The sequence below is a fragment of the Palaemon carinicauda genome, chromosome 5 (assembly GCF_036898095.1).
Source record: "Palaemon carinicauda isolate YSFRI2023 chromosome 5, ASM3689809v2, whole genome shotgun sequence".
NCBI classification, from domain to species: domain Eukaryota; kingdom Metazoa; phylum Arthropoda; class Malacostraca; order Decapoda; family Palaemonidae; genus Palaemon; species Palaemon carinicauda.
In genome coordinates, this window is record NC_090729.1 from 157670357 (window position 1) to 157687557 (window position 17201).

Here is a 17201-nt window from a genome sequence, read left to right on the forward strand (position 1 = left end):
TGGGAAGAGTGGAAAGGCCTCAGTCTCTTCCTACCTCGGATTGGGTTACCAGTCGGCTCATATCTCCTCTTTGGGACGAGGCCCCACCTAACTTTGAGGCTTTGGTTGGCCCTAGCTACCTCACTAAGGGCCGAGTTAACCAAATCCTCCGGGAAAAGATCCGGGCCCCAGACCGGAGCTTTGATGAGCTTATTAGGCTCGTGCCTAATGGTGGCTTCAGAGAGGACGTGTCGTCGACATCGGGTCCTGGCGCTTGCAAAATCATAGGCGTCAGCCATGAAGTTTTGCAGTAACGACTTAGTGAGAGCCTTAAGGAGGTCCTCCTCGTTGTAAGTGGCAACGGCCAACTCGGAAAGGGTGACCGAATTGATAGATCTGCCGAACCTGCACCTAGAATCAAATTCTAATTTAAGTAGAGACTCTGGGAGTTTGGGAAGCCGTTCGCTGAACTGCGTCGAGGCACAGTCCGGGCTCAACTTACCTACTGAAAAGGTAGCTGGGGCATTCCGCCAACAGTCACTGAATAATATAAACCAAAACGGACAAGGCTCCCTCCAAAATCTCAAAACTCATAGCTCTGGTACTTAACTTAGATGTAGTGACAGTGGAGTCGGAATCTTGAGGTAAATCCAGAGAAAAACAGCGAAATGTACACACAACACAAAGTATTGTTATTACACTGCGTGCTAAAAAAGGAGTGACGTCACTGGCGTGGGTTGGTTAGTAGTAGTACGAGGTTGAACGGCGCCTCGCCGTTCGGGGATTTTGACAGGAGACATCTAAATGGTGCGAGGCCTCTGGTTGTGATTTATCGCGCCCCAGTATTACATCGACACCTTATACAGGTGAGCGAGCTGGGTTCAACCTGGCATTCCCATGCAATTTTTTCTCTGGTAATATATAGCAGTTATATACCTTAGAAATAGTGCTAAAGGAGCATTTCACTGGCCGACACGGGTCGGAGCCCAGAAATGGGGTTGTTACGGGGAAAGGTACTAGAAATGCTACTTTTATCATAAGAATGATAACAGAAAGATTTATTAGTTATGCAAAAAGATGCATGTATGTGCTGTATTGATTATGAGAAAGCATTTGATAAAGTGAGGCACACAGCCCTAATACAAATTCTGCAAATATTAAAAGTAGATAGCAAGGACATCAGACTCATTACCAACTTACTGTTTACTGTTGTCAACTGGCAGCAGTCAACTTTGATAACAATCTGACGGCATTGATAGAAATAAATATTGGAGTGTGTCAGGGATCTATTTCCAATATATGGGGAAATTATCTTGAGAAACATAATAGGTATGGAAGGGATTAGTAATGGAGTAGTCAATATAAATAACATTCATTATGCAGATAACACAGTGATCATTGCTGATGCTGCTGAAAAGTTACAACCACCTCTGGATACAGTGAACAGAGAGAGTGAATTAAAGGGACTAAGAATAAATGTAAGAAAACTGAAATGGTAGTGGTTTCAAAGACCTCCGAACCTCCAATATACAACATAATAATAAGCAATGAAAGAATAAAGCAGTCAAACAACTTTGTTTACCTGGGTAGTATGGTGACTCAGGATGGTAGAGCAAAACAAGAAATAGAGAGGAGAATCCTTATGGCCAAAATTACTTTTACAAACATGAAAATCTGCTGATGAATACAGTAATAGAATTGGTACTCAAACAAGAATTAGAGCTTTAAGAACATATGTGTACACCTTTATGAATGGGTCAAAGGGCTGGACAATATCGAGAGCTGAGAAACAAGCTAAATGCGGCAGATATGTGGTTTTACAGGAGGATGCTCAGAATACAGTATCTTGGAGGGACAGAGTAACTAATGAGGAGGTAATGGCAAGACTTAGAGTGCAAAGAGCAATGGTAAAGGAAATAAATGAGACAACTGAATTTTGTTGGGCATGTCATAAGAATAGAAAAAATAGAGTACTTATGTCTCACTGGGAGGATAGAAGGGAGGAGATCGAGGAGGAGGCAAAGGACAAAGTACCTGTACATGGATAGTAATGTGGTGGGCTTGGTGGGTAATTTTACACAAAATCAAGTGATACAAATGACAGGGAGAGGTGGAGACGACTGACCGTCAACATCCGGGACACCTCGCTTCAGTAAACAAGTAATAAATGGTATTGTATGAGGAGTATCAAAATTCAAAGTAAACATAATTCAGAAATGAATAATTTGGTATGGTTATGATATCAACTCTATCACAAGGTATAACAAATAACAAATTTGGAACCATTAGCTGTACTTGACTTTAATGTTGAAGATGATGCCCAAATCTTCTGGTGCTAGAAGCATGCAGAAAAGTACAGTACATCCATTTATTTTTCTGACAATAAAAGAAAAGGTGGAAGTCAATCGTGGGTCTCCCTTAGACTCGATGAGTCTGTGCTCTGCAAGTTGATACATGACCTAGGAAGAGGGGGTGACAATATTTCTTTGGTATCTTATTGTGATATTGAATTCCATGATCTAGCATTCTATAGCTTTCTATAGGAAAGTTCTTGGAGATCACACATCATATTAACTCCAAAATTATGAATGATAATGGTGGTGATATGTCTTAAATTTCTAATGGGCATACAGTGAACCCTCGTTTATCGCGGTAGATAGGTTCCAGTCGCGGCCGCGATAGGTGAAAATCCGCGAAGTAGTGACACCATATTTACCTATTTATTCAACATGTATATTCAGACTTTTAAAACCTTCCCTTGTACGTAGTACTGTTAACAAACTACCCTTTAATGTACAGAACACTTAATGCATGTACTACAGTACCCTAAACTAAAACAGGCACAAATATTAAAGGTGATTTTATATCATGCATTTCCTAAACATGCTAAAAAGCACGATAAAAAATGGCAACCAATGTTTTGTTTACATTTATCTCTGATCATAATGTAGAAACAAACTGAAGGTAGAGCTTTGCTTATTACCCAGACATATTTCCCATACTTTTCCCTTAGAACTACATCACATCTTCCTACTTTATATATATATATATATATATATATATATATATATATATATATATATATATATATATATATATATATATATATATATATATATATATGTATATATATATATATATATATATGTGTGTGTATATATATATATATATATATATATGTGTGTGTGTATTTATATATATATATATATATATATATATATATATATATATATATATATATATATTTATATGTATACACATATACATACCTACATATATACATAAATACATGCATACATATATATATATATATATTACTGTATATATATGGGTTATGGAAAAAATCCGCGAAGTGGTGAATCCGCGATGGTCGAACCGCGAAGTAGCGAGGGTTCACTGTACTGTAGTTTTGTCTTGTCATTGTCAAATCAGCTTACTATTTATTGTAGTGTTGTAACTTGACCACCAGTTTGTATGTGCTATACATTTTTTGCTGATACTTTCATCAGACAAAAATTGGATTTACACGATTGAATTAGATTTAAATGATTGATTTGTGGTGCAGATAGAATAAAAAAAATATGTGATATACTGTATGTACTAAAAGTGTTTGGTGGATTTCTAAAATTTCAATCAAGTTGATATATAAAATGCTTGCTCTCATGGTGTAGTTTAATTGAAATAAAGATAGATTTTTCAATACTTGTCAATATTCATATTTCCCTTCTCTCTTTGCAGCTCTGGTTCACAAGAATTGCTCTTCTTATAAAACTACGTCGATTTTCGTTAGCTGAAGTTGAGTGCCAATATTTTGGGGATTTGGATGCTCCTGATTTATATTTTGAATTTTATCCAGAGCTATATGGAGGCAGGAAAGGTTCCATGGTGCCATTCGGATTCAGGTATTGTAAAAAATTCTGTTTTATCTTTTATTCTTTTAACTTTCTTAAAAAAGAAGAAATATCTATCAAGAAGCAAAATTCTGACTTGCCATTCAGTAGGGAAATGTGACTTCGGGAAATATGAAAAAAAAAATTATTTCAATCTCCCAAAATCCATTTGCTCTCTGCCCTCAAGTGCGGTTATCTCTTCAATGAAAAGAAAATCCAAGAGTTCATCGTAGATGTACGATGGCCTCTAGGACCCACAATGTCACCAGCTAGTAATACCATCTTATATTTATTTTTCTGATTATTCTCGTCGAATGGAATAACTAAATATATTGACTATAAAGTCAAGGGTTTTGTATTTTAATTCTTACCATGGGATTGTTATATATGTTTATGTCTGGTAAATAGAAGAAGCTGAAGAATAGGGTCCCGAAATATGTGTTTGAATTTTTATTCCTCATTTGTGAGGTTGCTAGTTCTCAAAATTGAATTTTCTGTATCTGCGAAGTCATTCAAAGTTTGCGAGTCACGCGCCATATAACGTATCAAATCTATTGCCTTTTTAAACATTGGTATGCTAGCATAGGCCTAGGTACAGTAACTGATAATAAATGTAACCAAACCATATTCACTGTGCATTTTATTGGCATAATTTCATAATAAAAAGCCTATTTAAGGAAGAATTCCAGGACAACAATGAAATCAGTTGTTTTCGATGAGCGTTCAGCTTTACTCAAAATCCGTTTACCAGATAATTACTTCAAAGTACTATATCTGTGGGTTTGTATAAGTGCCTTTACTTTGAATGAGGTCCTTATATGGTCTACCAGACCTTATATATATGACATTACCGTTATTTTTCATATCCACTAAGTTTGGAACTAACTTGGGGCTTCCTGCCCCCTGCAGGGAAATTGTCGATTTCGACTATAAGGTATCAAAGTTTGTCATTCTGTCGGAACAAGGTGGAACTTGTAGAGATTACCAGGTTGTTCTTTTAGAGATTTTACTCTCAAGAATTTTATTTTATGAAAAAATAAAAGGCTCTGGATAATTTTATTCGTATTCATAAAGGGCAAATAAGACGCAGCTACATTTATATCTTTTTTCTGGGCTCCGAGCTGTGCCGCCCAGTGAAATGCTCCTAAAGCACTATTTCTAAGGAATATAACTGCTATATATTACCAGAGAAAAAAAAGCATAGGAATGCCAGGTCGAACCCAGCTCGCTCACCTATATAAGGTGTCGGTATAATATACTGGGGCGTGATAATTCACAACCAGAGGTCTCGCACTATTTAGATATCTCCTCTTCAAAATCCCCGCCACAGCGAGGTGCCGATCAACACTACTACCACTAACCCAACCCACGCCAGTGACAACACTCCTTTATAGCACATCTTCTGTGAACATTTGAATATTTTTCTCTTTGGTTTTTTCGTTCATATCTCATTTCTTTTTGCCGATGGCGGATTCCATGGTCCCCATATCTAAGTTAAGTACCAAATCTATGAGTTTTGAGCTTTTGGGGGTAGCATTGCCATTAATTTTAATTTTATTTGAGGTTTTATTTTTTCCTCTTGTCGGACCGCTTGCGGCTCCCTTGCTGGCTTGCTACCGCATTCGCTCGTTCTTAACGTATTGCAATTGGTCTTCCATACTGATTGTTTTGCGTTTCAAACCTTATTTTGGAGGTTTTTCTCATCGATTACACCTCATCATTGTGCTTTGGATATTATTTTGATGTTTGATGATATACTACGTATCATAATTTTGAACTCGGTTGGCAAGCCTGCCTTCGGGCATGGCCTAGTTGGTTTCGCTACCGCATTAAGTGTTTATATTATTATATTACTGATATTAGATATTGATCTTATTAATAATTATTGCGATTACCGTCTAGTTATCGCTTAGTTTGAGTGGGACTCTCACGGGGCAGTTGTTATTTTATTTGTTTCCTACCGTTCGGCATCTACCCGAGGTAGATGTTATGTTGGTATCCCTGTCCAGCGCGACTCCTCCCGCTCTGGAGGGCTGCCAGCTATTATCCCCCTGCCATTCCCTTGCGTCCTTCTCTTACTAATTTTATTTTAAGTTACGCATGCCAATAAACCAGTTCAATGTGTTACATCATTTAACATTATTGTACACTATTTTTTGCTTATTCCGTTTATGATCATTCCGTTTTACTTATGTGGTTCCAGCGGTCAGGTTGGTACTCCTGTCCTCCCTCATGCCCACGTGATCGCTTCCTGCCCTCTCATTGGTTAGTTCTCGTTGCCTCCTTTCCCCCCATTATCCCCATTCAGGGTTTCCTCCCGGTTGCGTGAGCGGTTTGGCATTACGGATCGAGTCCTTCTCGTGCCTCAGCCTTGCCACCACCTCCTCCCCCCCTCACACCATCCCTTCCTGGGATACCTTATGACTCACTATAGTTGGTACCGAGAACATCTCCGGGGTTTCAGTCTAGTACATTCATTCTCATGCCTTGTCGTAGCCCTTTTTCCCCGCCGCTCTGACTGGCCATCGGTCGGCTGGGGGAACTTGGTTGTGTATTGGTTATGTTTCGTTGTGTACTGTATTATTTTAGTTTCTACTATAATGTAGAAACTTTTGTTCGTGGCGTATCACGGAGGAGCGAATATTTGTTATATTATTTATTGGCGGTGTTCATTTGGGTTCTTGTGGCTGGCGGGGAGTCATTGAACCCCTTCCTTCCCCCCCTTTGACTCCCCCTACCCCGGAGGCATGTTACGACCCCGGGGTCTCTCATAGTTGTCTCCCCGGAGCCAACGGGTAGCATGTTATTATAACATGCTATTATAAAATTTTTATCCTATACTTCCCCAGTAACAACGGGATAGTATATCTCCTACTATGACAACATTATTTCATTGAATGATCATATCTAATTACGGAATTGTTTAACAGGGAACATGTTATTATAAGGTAGCATGTTATTATAAACCCTTTTTTATTTTATACCTCCCTGGTAATGACGGGATGGTATATTCCTCGCTATGACAATATTATTTCTTTGATAATCTTAACTTATTACGGAATTGTTTCAACAATGTCAGTTAATTTTTGATAATTTTTTCCCCGGTTACTATACCGGTCCGAAATTTTGTTCATAGCCTTATGTCCCGATTTCATATCGGTCTATTTTAAGAATCCGGAACACCCGGATCTTTTTAGGTTATTAACCTATTATGGGATACTCATGTATCTGTATTTTATTCTATACTTCCCAAGTAGCGACGGGATAGTGTATTTCAAGCTATGACAATATTATTTCATTGATAACCTTAACTTATTATTGAATTGTTTTAACAATGTCAGTTTATTTATAAGTTTTTCCCCGGTTACTAAACCGGTCCTAGAGTTGTTCATAGCCTTTTGTCACGGTTTCATATCGGTCTACTTTAAGAATCCGGAACACCCGGATCCTTTTAGGTTACTAACCTATTATGGGACACTCACATATCTTTATTTTATTCTATACTTCCCAAGTAGCAACGGGATAGTATATTCTCGCTCTGACAATATTTTTTCATTGATAATCTTAACTTATTATGGAATTGTTTTAACAAAGTCAGTTAATTTATGATAAGTTTTTCCCCGGTTACTGTACCGATCCGAAATTTTGTTCATAGCCTTTTGTCCCGATTTCATATTGGTCTAATTCAAGAATTCAGAGCATCCGGATCTCTTTAGGTTACTGACCTGCTATGGGATACTTATGTATCTTTATGTTATTCTATACTTCCCCGGTACCGACGGGATAGTATATTTCTCGCTATGACAATATTATTTCATTGATAATCTTCACCTTTTATGGAATTATTTTGACAATGTCAGTTAATTTATGAAAAGTTTTCTCCCCGGTTACTATACCGGTCCGAAATTTTGCTCATAGCCTTTTGTCCCGGTTTCATACCGGTCTATTTTAAGAATTCGGAACACCCGGATCTTTTTGGGTTACTACCCTACTATGGGACACTCTGTAGGTGCCCCTGTCGTTACTATCTATAATTATAACTTCGGATATAATCTTTTGGGATTTTCATTTTATTTCCTTTGTGATTGATCGATTTAAACATTTATTCTCGATCTATTTATTTTACATTCCCAACGGAGTTACCTTGTTCATTAGTAACGATATACCCTCTTTCGGAGCTCGCAGTCTTCCATGACTTCTACCTTGGCGACTCTTTAGATCTGGGTTGGCGGGTTTGCCTGGAGTGTCAGGGCAAAGAGACCCTGTGTCTCTTCCTTTTAGGGTTTTCAAGGAAGCACGTGGCTGATGTCGGGCCACGTCCTGTTGTCCCTAAAGTTAAAGCTACCTGCCAGCCCCTACCAAAGACTCACAGGTCTTCCAAATCACCAAACCAGTTAAGACTTCTCTTGGGTCGAGAGCGAAGCCCGGCCTGAAACCTACGACCCCGGAGGCTCCCTTCGATCCGGCAGCCCTTTCAAGATTGATGCAATGGCCTCTCGTGGCATGGTTGGTTTCAACCTGACCTTTCATTAGAAGAGGCCAGCGTCCGATCCCATGGATGAGGTAGAAATTTATTTCTATTTGAACACGATGTTGTGTTGATATTTATCCATATATATACATATATGTATAACTTACGGACCTCTGTAGCTCACTGGCTCAACCCTTGTGTCACATACCAAGTCACCAGGAATTATATGATGAAAGATTCCTGGTGCCTCTGTGAACTTGACAATTGAATGGAATAATTGCCCTTTAGGGGGAAGAGAGAGTGCTAAACCAGATAGCCTCGTACAGGGTCTCATTTGTTATGGGCTACCTCAACTGCACAAGATATCATCCTGGATGCCTCTAAGCTCCCGGAATTCGTCGAAAGCAATCCGTGGAAGGCGGCCTTGCAGTCTCCCTTCAAAGATGGTATGTTAACCATCGAAGTGTTTGGCACCCGGACTGTAGAAGATTTTGAATTCTACCCGCCGGGTCTACAGTTTCCTCTCTCTGGTTTCGCATGCCTTACCGAGGAGACACTTGTAAGGTTTGACAAGGTCCCCAAAGAAACCAAAATGTATCCAAAGGGGCAGGCTCAGTCCACCTGGGTCCGGCCCTTAATCGAGTGGGAGTGTGTTAACACTACGTTAACACCTCACAAGAGCCCGTACACGATGTTTCTAGTGGAGGAGTAAACCCCTACTCCGTGTGTCACTAAGATATCGGACCTTGCTCAGCAGGCAATAAACGAGGACAAGCCGTTACCGCAGCTGAAGGAAACGCATCCGACTTCCCTCCTGTCCCCGGGGGATCACGATTGCTGGACTAACGCCCCGGCGACCTTCACATCGGGTAAATCAAGCGCTGACTGTGCTTCCATTCAGTTCAGTGAGTGGCTACCCAGGCTTCCGGAATCCCTGATATGCCTCGAGTTCGAAGCCTGTATGCGCCTGAGTAGACCTATCAACTCGGCTACAATGGCAGAAAAGACCTTCTTTAATGTATGAAGAAGAACCACCTTTTAAGGTCTTGACGAAGTCATTACTTCAAACCTTACTGTCTGATTCCTACGACTTCTTTGCGGCCAGACGTCGTTGCTGTAGGCATGTCTTGTCTGAGGCCACTATCAGACATGAGCCTAACAAGCTCATTAAAGCCCCAGTCTGGAGCCCTGACTTATTCCCTGAGGATTTAGTCAACAACGTCGTCAGTGGAGCTGCTAGGGTCAAGCAGAGCCTCAAGGTTCGATGGGCTTAGTTCCCAAGCACAAGTTCGAACCGGCCAGCAACCAATCTCGAGGTAGAAAGAGTCAGATCTTTCCATTCCTTCCAAACCGGCGGTCCCAACAGGTGGTTCAAACCATCCCGGTGGCACAAGGGAGTCAACCTTTCACTTCGAAGGGTCAACCCCAACAGCAATACGTGCTGGTTCCTCAGTCCCAAGTAGCAACTACCTCCTATGCTACTTCCCCAGCCCTTAGGCCCACCTTTGAAACTCAGGGTGCTTTCCAGGGTTACCAGCGCGCCAGAGGCGCTAGCTCGAGATGAACTTTTCGCAACAGCTACTCTCGAGGCCGAGAATTCCGCGGAGGCCGAGGAGGTAAATCCGCAGCAAATCATTGGGAGTTCTCAGGTAGGGGGAAGACGTTACATCCTCCGGAACCGTTGAACGTTCAACATTTGGGCTTTCAGCATAATTTCCAAAGGTCTGGGGTGGAGTTGGATAGAAAGGCCCCCTCCACCAACCAGTTTTCATCAACATCCAACGGAAGAGCTAGTCTTATATGAAAACGATCTATTGCAAAAGGAAGCAATAAAGAAAGTAAATCGCTTGTAATTTCAGGCTCACTTGTTCAGTGGGCCAAAGAAAGACTCAGAATAGCGAAGAGTAATCCTGGACCTGTCGTTTCTGAATTCTTATATTCAATGCGACAAGTTTCACATGCTGACCATCTCTCAGGTGCGGACCTTGCTTCTCTGTGGGGCCGTCACCTCCTCTATGGATCTTGCAGACGTTTGCTATCATGTTCCGAAAGCAAGGCATTTTCGTCCGTTTCTAGGCTTCAACTAGGCAAAACTGCCTCACAGCAACTACAGAGTGATAATCTCTTACAACAGTTTTGGTTCCAAATCAACTTCGAGAAATCTCGTTTGGTCCCGAAGACAAGTTTCAATGGTTAGGATTCAATGGGTTCTATGCTCCCACACTCTGTCTCCCAACAGCCAAGAGGAACGATATAGCAAAACACAATACGTTTTCTCAAAGACAAATTGTCTTCCAGGAGAAATCAAGAGAGAATCCTGGGTGCCCTCCAGTTTGCCTCAGTAACAGATATACTACTGAAGGCCAGACTGAAAGATATAAGCCGAGTATGGTGCTCCAGGAAAACGAGTAATATCGAGACAAAGGGCTCGACTCCAACCAATTCTGAAGAAAAGACTTCAACCATGGACAAAGGTCAAAATCTGGCAAATCCGTTTCCATACAATATCCACCCCCAAGCTGGTCATTTACACAGACGCCTCCTTAACAGGCGGGGGGGGGGGGGGGGGGGATACTCTCAGTACAAGAAAGTCCTGGGACTATGGTCGACAATATTCCGCCAACTTCATATCATCGGCTGTTATGAAACTTGCCAGTTTTTAAGGGACTCAAAGGTTGAGACGATGACTATGAATCTGACAGTAACCTTCTTCAGAATTTTATTTGAATCTGACTTAGCGACTTGTACTATTACCACAAATTAAGTCAGCCTTGAAGGTTTTACAATTGGTTTTAATATTGCCCTTACAGATTCATACTTCTCATCCATCCCGAGAACCTGCGCCAGATTGAAACCATCAACTCACCCTAGCTCAGTTTCCTGGTTTCTGAATGACGTACTTAAGTTGGCTTCAGACACTCTTAACGAGACTTGCCATTATATTCCATTGGTTAGGAAATCCTTGTTCTTAATGAACCTGACTTCTGGCGCCAGAATATCAGAACTTTCAGCCTTGTCTAGAGATCCAGGTCATATTGAATTTCTCTCGTCAGTGGAAGTACTCCTTTCCCCTGACAAAAGATTTTTAGCGAAAATGAGGACCCCCAGGACAGACGGTTCCCCTGGAAGATTGTCCCACTTCCGCAGGACCCATCTTTATGTCCAGTAAACACTCTGGAAGCCTACTTAGACATATCTCCCGTTCAGTCCTCAGGGCCCTTACCCATTAGAGAAGGTGAAGAACCATCATCCTGAAAGGACTCAGACAGCAGATTCTGCATTTCATTAACGGGCTACCTAGAATCATTCCCACATCACTCCCTCACGTCCATGATATATGAGCTGTAGCTACCTCATTTAATTACTATGAACTTCACTGGACTTACTAAATATACAGGCTGGAAGTCTCCAACAGTATTTAAACGCCACTGCTTAGAACCTCTGGAAGCCTTATATTTGCTACAGTGGCAGCAGGGAATGTGATTCCTCCTGAACATAGTGAACCTTAATCAACTATGTCTTGCTATCCTCTTACCTGTTATTTTGGATTTTATTTTACTTCCTCAGGTATTGTTCCAAGACTTGGGACCATTTCTCTGGTACTATTTCACTGGGCGGCACAGCTCGGAGCCCAGAAAAGGGATTTTGACGAAGGAAAAATCTATTTCTGGGCGAGAGACCTGTGCTGCCCAGTGAACCCTCCCTTGACTTCCCTCCCAACATGGGCCCCAAACCTTGGGTGCTATGAGGAGTGACGTCACTGGCGTGGGTTGGGTTAGTGGTAGTAGTGTTGATCGGCACCTCGCTGTGGCGGGGATTCTGAAGAGAAGATATCTAAATAGTGCGAGACCTCTGGTTGTGAATTATCATGCCCCAGTATATTATACCGACACCTTATATAGGTGAGCGAGCTGGGTTCAACCTGGCATTCCTATGCTTTTTTTTCTCTGGTAATATATAGCAGTTATATTCCTTAGAAATAGTGCTTTAGGAGCATTTCACTGGGCGGCACAGGTCTCTCGCCCAGAAATAGATTTTTCCTTCGTCAAAATCCCTTTATTTTTATAGACAAAATATAAAAATGCAAAATGCAAAATGTATCATTAGAAAGAATCTATCCTTCATATCTACACCTCTAGGTATATATATTTTTAACCTGTAAGGGAAGAAAATACATATATCAGTTCATTAGTAAATGCCACTCAATATTGTGAAATTTTCTGGGGCGACCTGTGACGGCCGGTGACCCTAGAGGGCGCGCGTGTTAGGTGTCGGTGGCGTGGTCCAAGTGTGTTCTCTAGGGCCTCTGTTACGGCCCTTCCCTTTGATGAAGGAATTATCTAAATGGAAGACAGCCTGTGAATAGTGGTTTTCACACGCCCCTGTTGTATACACGACACCCACAAGGTGCTCGCGCGAGGGTAGTAACCTCTGCATTCCATGCTTTTATCTTTTTCTGGTATATTTGGAAGATTTATATCAGAAAAGTGTAAAGAAGGACCCTTTTCACCGGGCGTCACAGGTCTCTTCCCAGAAATAGGATTTTCCTTCGTCAAAATCCCTTAATTGTTTGATTTCACTCAGATATGTTTCAACACTGTGTGCAAATGTTCACACGGCACTGGTGTTATTGGTTAGATTCTACACCTATATAGAACAGTCCACAAATCACCATAGTGATTTTCATTAAAAGGTATTACACTTGAAGGTGCTAATACCTGTTCACCCAATACACTGTTAAGTCCCAAAACAGTCCACTGTTCATCGTAGCACTAGACGACAGGTTTTATAACACTACCTGCTGCCGCCGCAAAGTGTGTTATTTCATGCACTTGCTTCGCATAATGTTTATAGAAGACTCTGGATGATTTCCAACCCGTATATGAGCGGAATCTATCAAAGTCCATATGTTGAAAGAAGTTCAACGAGGAAGCAACTTTTCTAGGATCGTGACCTGCGGGTGTACTGTCAGGATCCGCTCTGCGAATAAAGTAGGTAAGTTTTGCCCTCAGTTGTTTTAGGGATAAGTTTGATCCTGAGGTTTCGCCTCGGAAGAGCTGTCCCTCCTTGAAGTCTGAAGTTCTTCGAAGATAGACCTTAAGACACTCTACTGGACATAGAGAGACATCTTCCTTCAGAGGGTAGATTCTCCAAGGACCCCACCTTTTGGTGGGCAGCTCGTTTTAGCTAGAAAGGTAAGACCGGGGAAAAGATTCAGTTCTCCCTCTCCTGTGAACTGAATATGGCCTTCGTTTCTGGATAGGGCCACTATTTCACTAACTCTAACCCCCTGAGGCTATAGCGAGCAAGAATATCACTTTCTGTGTTAGATCCTTTAGGGTACAATCTTCATTGTTCAAATTCGAAGCATAGTGCAAGACTTTGTCCAAAGACCATGATATGGGCTTTGGAGGGGTTGCTGGGTTGAGTCTAGCGCATGCTTTCAGAATCTTTTTGAAGATTTCGTTTGACAGGTCCACCTGGAAGGCGTATAGAAGAGGTCTAGTCAAAGCTGACTTACACGTAGTTATTGTGGTGGAAGCCAGGCCTTGTTCATGAAGGTAGTTGAAGAAGGAAAGGCAGAAGTCTATTGAGATTTCTGCCGGTTTCATCGTTTTCACGAATGAAACCCACTTCTTCCAAGACGATTCGTATTGTCTTCTGGTTGACTTTGACTTGTATGTATTCTTCTATTAAGTCTATGTTGTCTTTTGAGATCCCGAACCTTTTCTTGGCTGCTAAGGCGAGAAAATCATGAAATGTAGGGTTTGGGTTCTTAAGGATGAAGCGTAGACAGTCGACTTATGAACCAGTTAGGATAGAACTGGGTTCGGTAGAGGAAACAGCTTCAGTTTTAGCTCTAGAACTAGAGGGAACCAACTGCTCCTGGGCCATTTGGGGGCCACTACTGCTGTTGTTTCCCTGAAGGATCTCAGCTTTTTGAGGACCTTCAGCAGGAGGTTGGTTGGTGGGAATAGATAGATTTGATTCCATCTGTTCCAATCGAGGGACAATGCGTCCGTCGCTTCTGCCCGAGGGTCCTCGTAAGGGGCTACATATCGAGGTAGTTTCTTGTTGTCGCTCATTGCGAAGCGGTCGATCTGCAGTTCCGGGACGTTTTCCAAGATGAAGGAGAATGAGTCTGCATCCAGGGACCATTCTGTCTCTATCAGCTTTTGCCTGGATAGAGCATCTGCCGTCACATTGCGTAACCCTTGCAGGTGAACTGCTGATAAGTGCCATCTTTTCTTCCTTGCCAAGTGAAAGATGGCTAACATCACGTGATTTATGCGAGGTGATCTCGTGCCTTGTCCGTTCAGACATTTCACTATTACTTCGCTGTCCAAGACCAACCTGATGTGGGCTGATCTGCAAGGGGATAGTTTCTTCAACGTTAGAAAGACTGCCATGGCTTCCAGGATGTTGATGTGAAAGGTCTTGAACTGGTGCGACCAGTTCCCTTGCACTTTCCTCAGATGGGAATGGCCTCCCCATCCCTCTGGTGAGACATCCGTGTGAATGACCACTGAAGGTTGAGGTGGTTGTAAGGGAATTGTCCTTGTCAGGCTCTTGACCTTTTACCACGGCCTTAGAAGCGTTCGCAGTAGGGTCGGTGTCAATCTCTGTTGATCTCTTCGAGCGTTTGATGCGTATCTTCTCCAGACTCCTGACGCATCTTTTAGTTGTGCTTTTAGCACTGGGTCTGTCACTGCTGCAAACTGGAGAGAGCCCATTACTCTTTCCTGTTGGCATCTTGAAATCTTCTTGAGTTTAAGTAGTCTCCTAACAGATCCCGCAATCTCTCTCCTCTTCTTCGGTGGAATGGAGAGGCGATGTGACTGCAAGTTTCAATGGATTCCTAACCATTGAAACTCCTGAGCTGGAGAGAGGTGAGGCTTCTTGGGGTTGATCTTGAAGCCCAGGTGTTCCAGGAACTGAATCACCTTTGTGGCTGCCTGCAGACAAGCTGTCTTGGATGCTGCCCATACCAGCCAGTCGTCCAGGTATGCCACTACCTGAATGCCTTCTAAGCATAGCTGTTGGACGACTGTGTCCGCAAGTTTTGTGAATATCCTTGGGGCTATGTTTAGTTCGGAGGGCATGGCTGTGAAGACATACTTTGTCTTCTGTAGCCTGAATCCTAGGTAGGAGGAAAGGGGGCGTCTGACTGGTAGGTGCCAATAAGCATCTGCCAGGTCTATCGAGACTGTGTATGCCCCTTTCGGTAACAGGGTTCTTATGTGTTGCAGGGTTAGCATCCGGAACTTGTTGTTCTCGATGGACTTGAGTGGAGGCAAGTCCAGAATGACTCTGAGTTTGTCCGAGTCCTTCTTGGGAACACAAAACATCCTTCCCTGGAATTTGATGGACTTCGTTTTCCTTATTACCTTTTTGCTCAAGAGTTCTGAGGTATATTCTTCCAATAAGGGGGTGGAGTGTTGAAAGAATTGAGGTAAAGGGGGTGGAGTTTTGTTCCATTTCCACCCGAGTCCATTCTTGATTAGGCTGTGGGCCCAGGGATCGAAGGTCCAACGATCCCGAAAGTGGAAGTCTTCCTCCTACTTGGAGCATCTCATTGCTGAGATGTTCCAGAGGGTATGCTACCTTGACCACGTCCTCCTCTACCCCTTGAGGGCTTTCTTGAGGAGCCTCTTCTAGAGCCTCTACCTCTTGGGCGAAAGGTAGTAGTGTGCCTCTCAAAGCCTGGGTTAAATACCGGCGACTGAGCTACCAGCTGCTGGGGCACCATTTGGAAGGTGTTTTGCGGCTGGGCAACCATTTGGAAGGTGGTTTGCGGCTGGGCAACCATTTGGAAGGAGGTTTGCGGCTGGGCAACCATTTGGGGCACTGTGGTCATGATGACGGTTGGATGCTGTGCAGGCCTGTGAGATACACGTGGCTTCTTTGTCTTCCTGTTCTTGGGTTGGGGACCAGCGTCAGAGGATGATTTCCTCTTGGAAGACATGCTCCACTTCTGGAGAAGGTGCCTATTCTCCGTGGCGATTTTAGCAATGACCTCCTTGACCACTTCTTTTGGGAAGAGGTCCTTGCCCCAGATGCATGAAGTTATCAACTTCCTGGGCTCGTATTTGACCGTTGCATTGGCAAACACATGCTCTCTGTAGGCCCTCCTGGCATTCACGAAAGCGTACATGTCCTTAACAAGGGTAGCCATGTGAGTCTTGGCTAGGACCATGTACATATCTGAGGTATTAGAAAGGCCTGCACACATCTCCATACAGTTCTGGAGAGAGAAAGAGGCAGCTAGTCTCTCTTTTGTCTCCTGTTCCCTTCTCAAAAGATGTTCCGACAGCTTTGGAAGGTTCTCATTGAACTGGATCCAGTTTCGAGACTGAGAAGGTTAGATGAACCTCGTTCCATTCCTTCTTGCAGGTAGGCAGGGCTAAAGACAATGGTCTGCACTACCTGTAGCGTTGGGCATGGTTTGCCCGCGTCAACTGCTTTCAGCACGCAGTTGAGAGCTTTGGGCGAAAAGGGTAAAGCTCTAGAGGAAGGAGCAAGGAAGGTAGGGTGCTTCTTGCTCAAAGCTGAAACCTTGGAGTTGGTGTAGCTGGCTTTTTTTAAGGTACTTGTTAAGAGAGCCTGCGCCTTGTCATGCACAAAGATCATGACCTCTTTAGGTTCCGTCTCCTCACGAGATGCTGGTTCATCCCGCAATCTTACGTAACATTCTGGGTAATCCGAAATGTTAGGCCAGAATTGGAGATCTTTGAGGGGTTTGGCCCCCATCTTCTCGGAGATGTACAGTTTCCCATTCATCATGGGCATATACTCCGCATACCTCCAGGGGTTGGTTTCGGAGCATTGAGGTAAGTCAGAGACTTTGATAGGCTTGTGAG

At 42.7% G+C, this 17201-nt stretch overlaps 1 protein-coding gene across 2 annotated transcripts in view; it reads left to right on the top strand.

The window, feature by feature from the left end:
• The window catches only part of LOC137641561 (protein CASP-like), a 122244-nt gene that overhangs the window by 71579 nt on the left and 33464 nt on the right, over nt 1-17201 (top strand). For both annotated transcript variants that reach the window (XM_068374245.1, XM_068374244.1), the window contains exon 4: nt 3718-3881. In XM_068374245.1, the coding sequence (XP_068230346.1) occupies nt 3718-3881 (164 nt within the window). The remainder of the gene's footprint in view (nt 1-3717; nt 3882-17201) is intronic.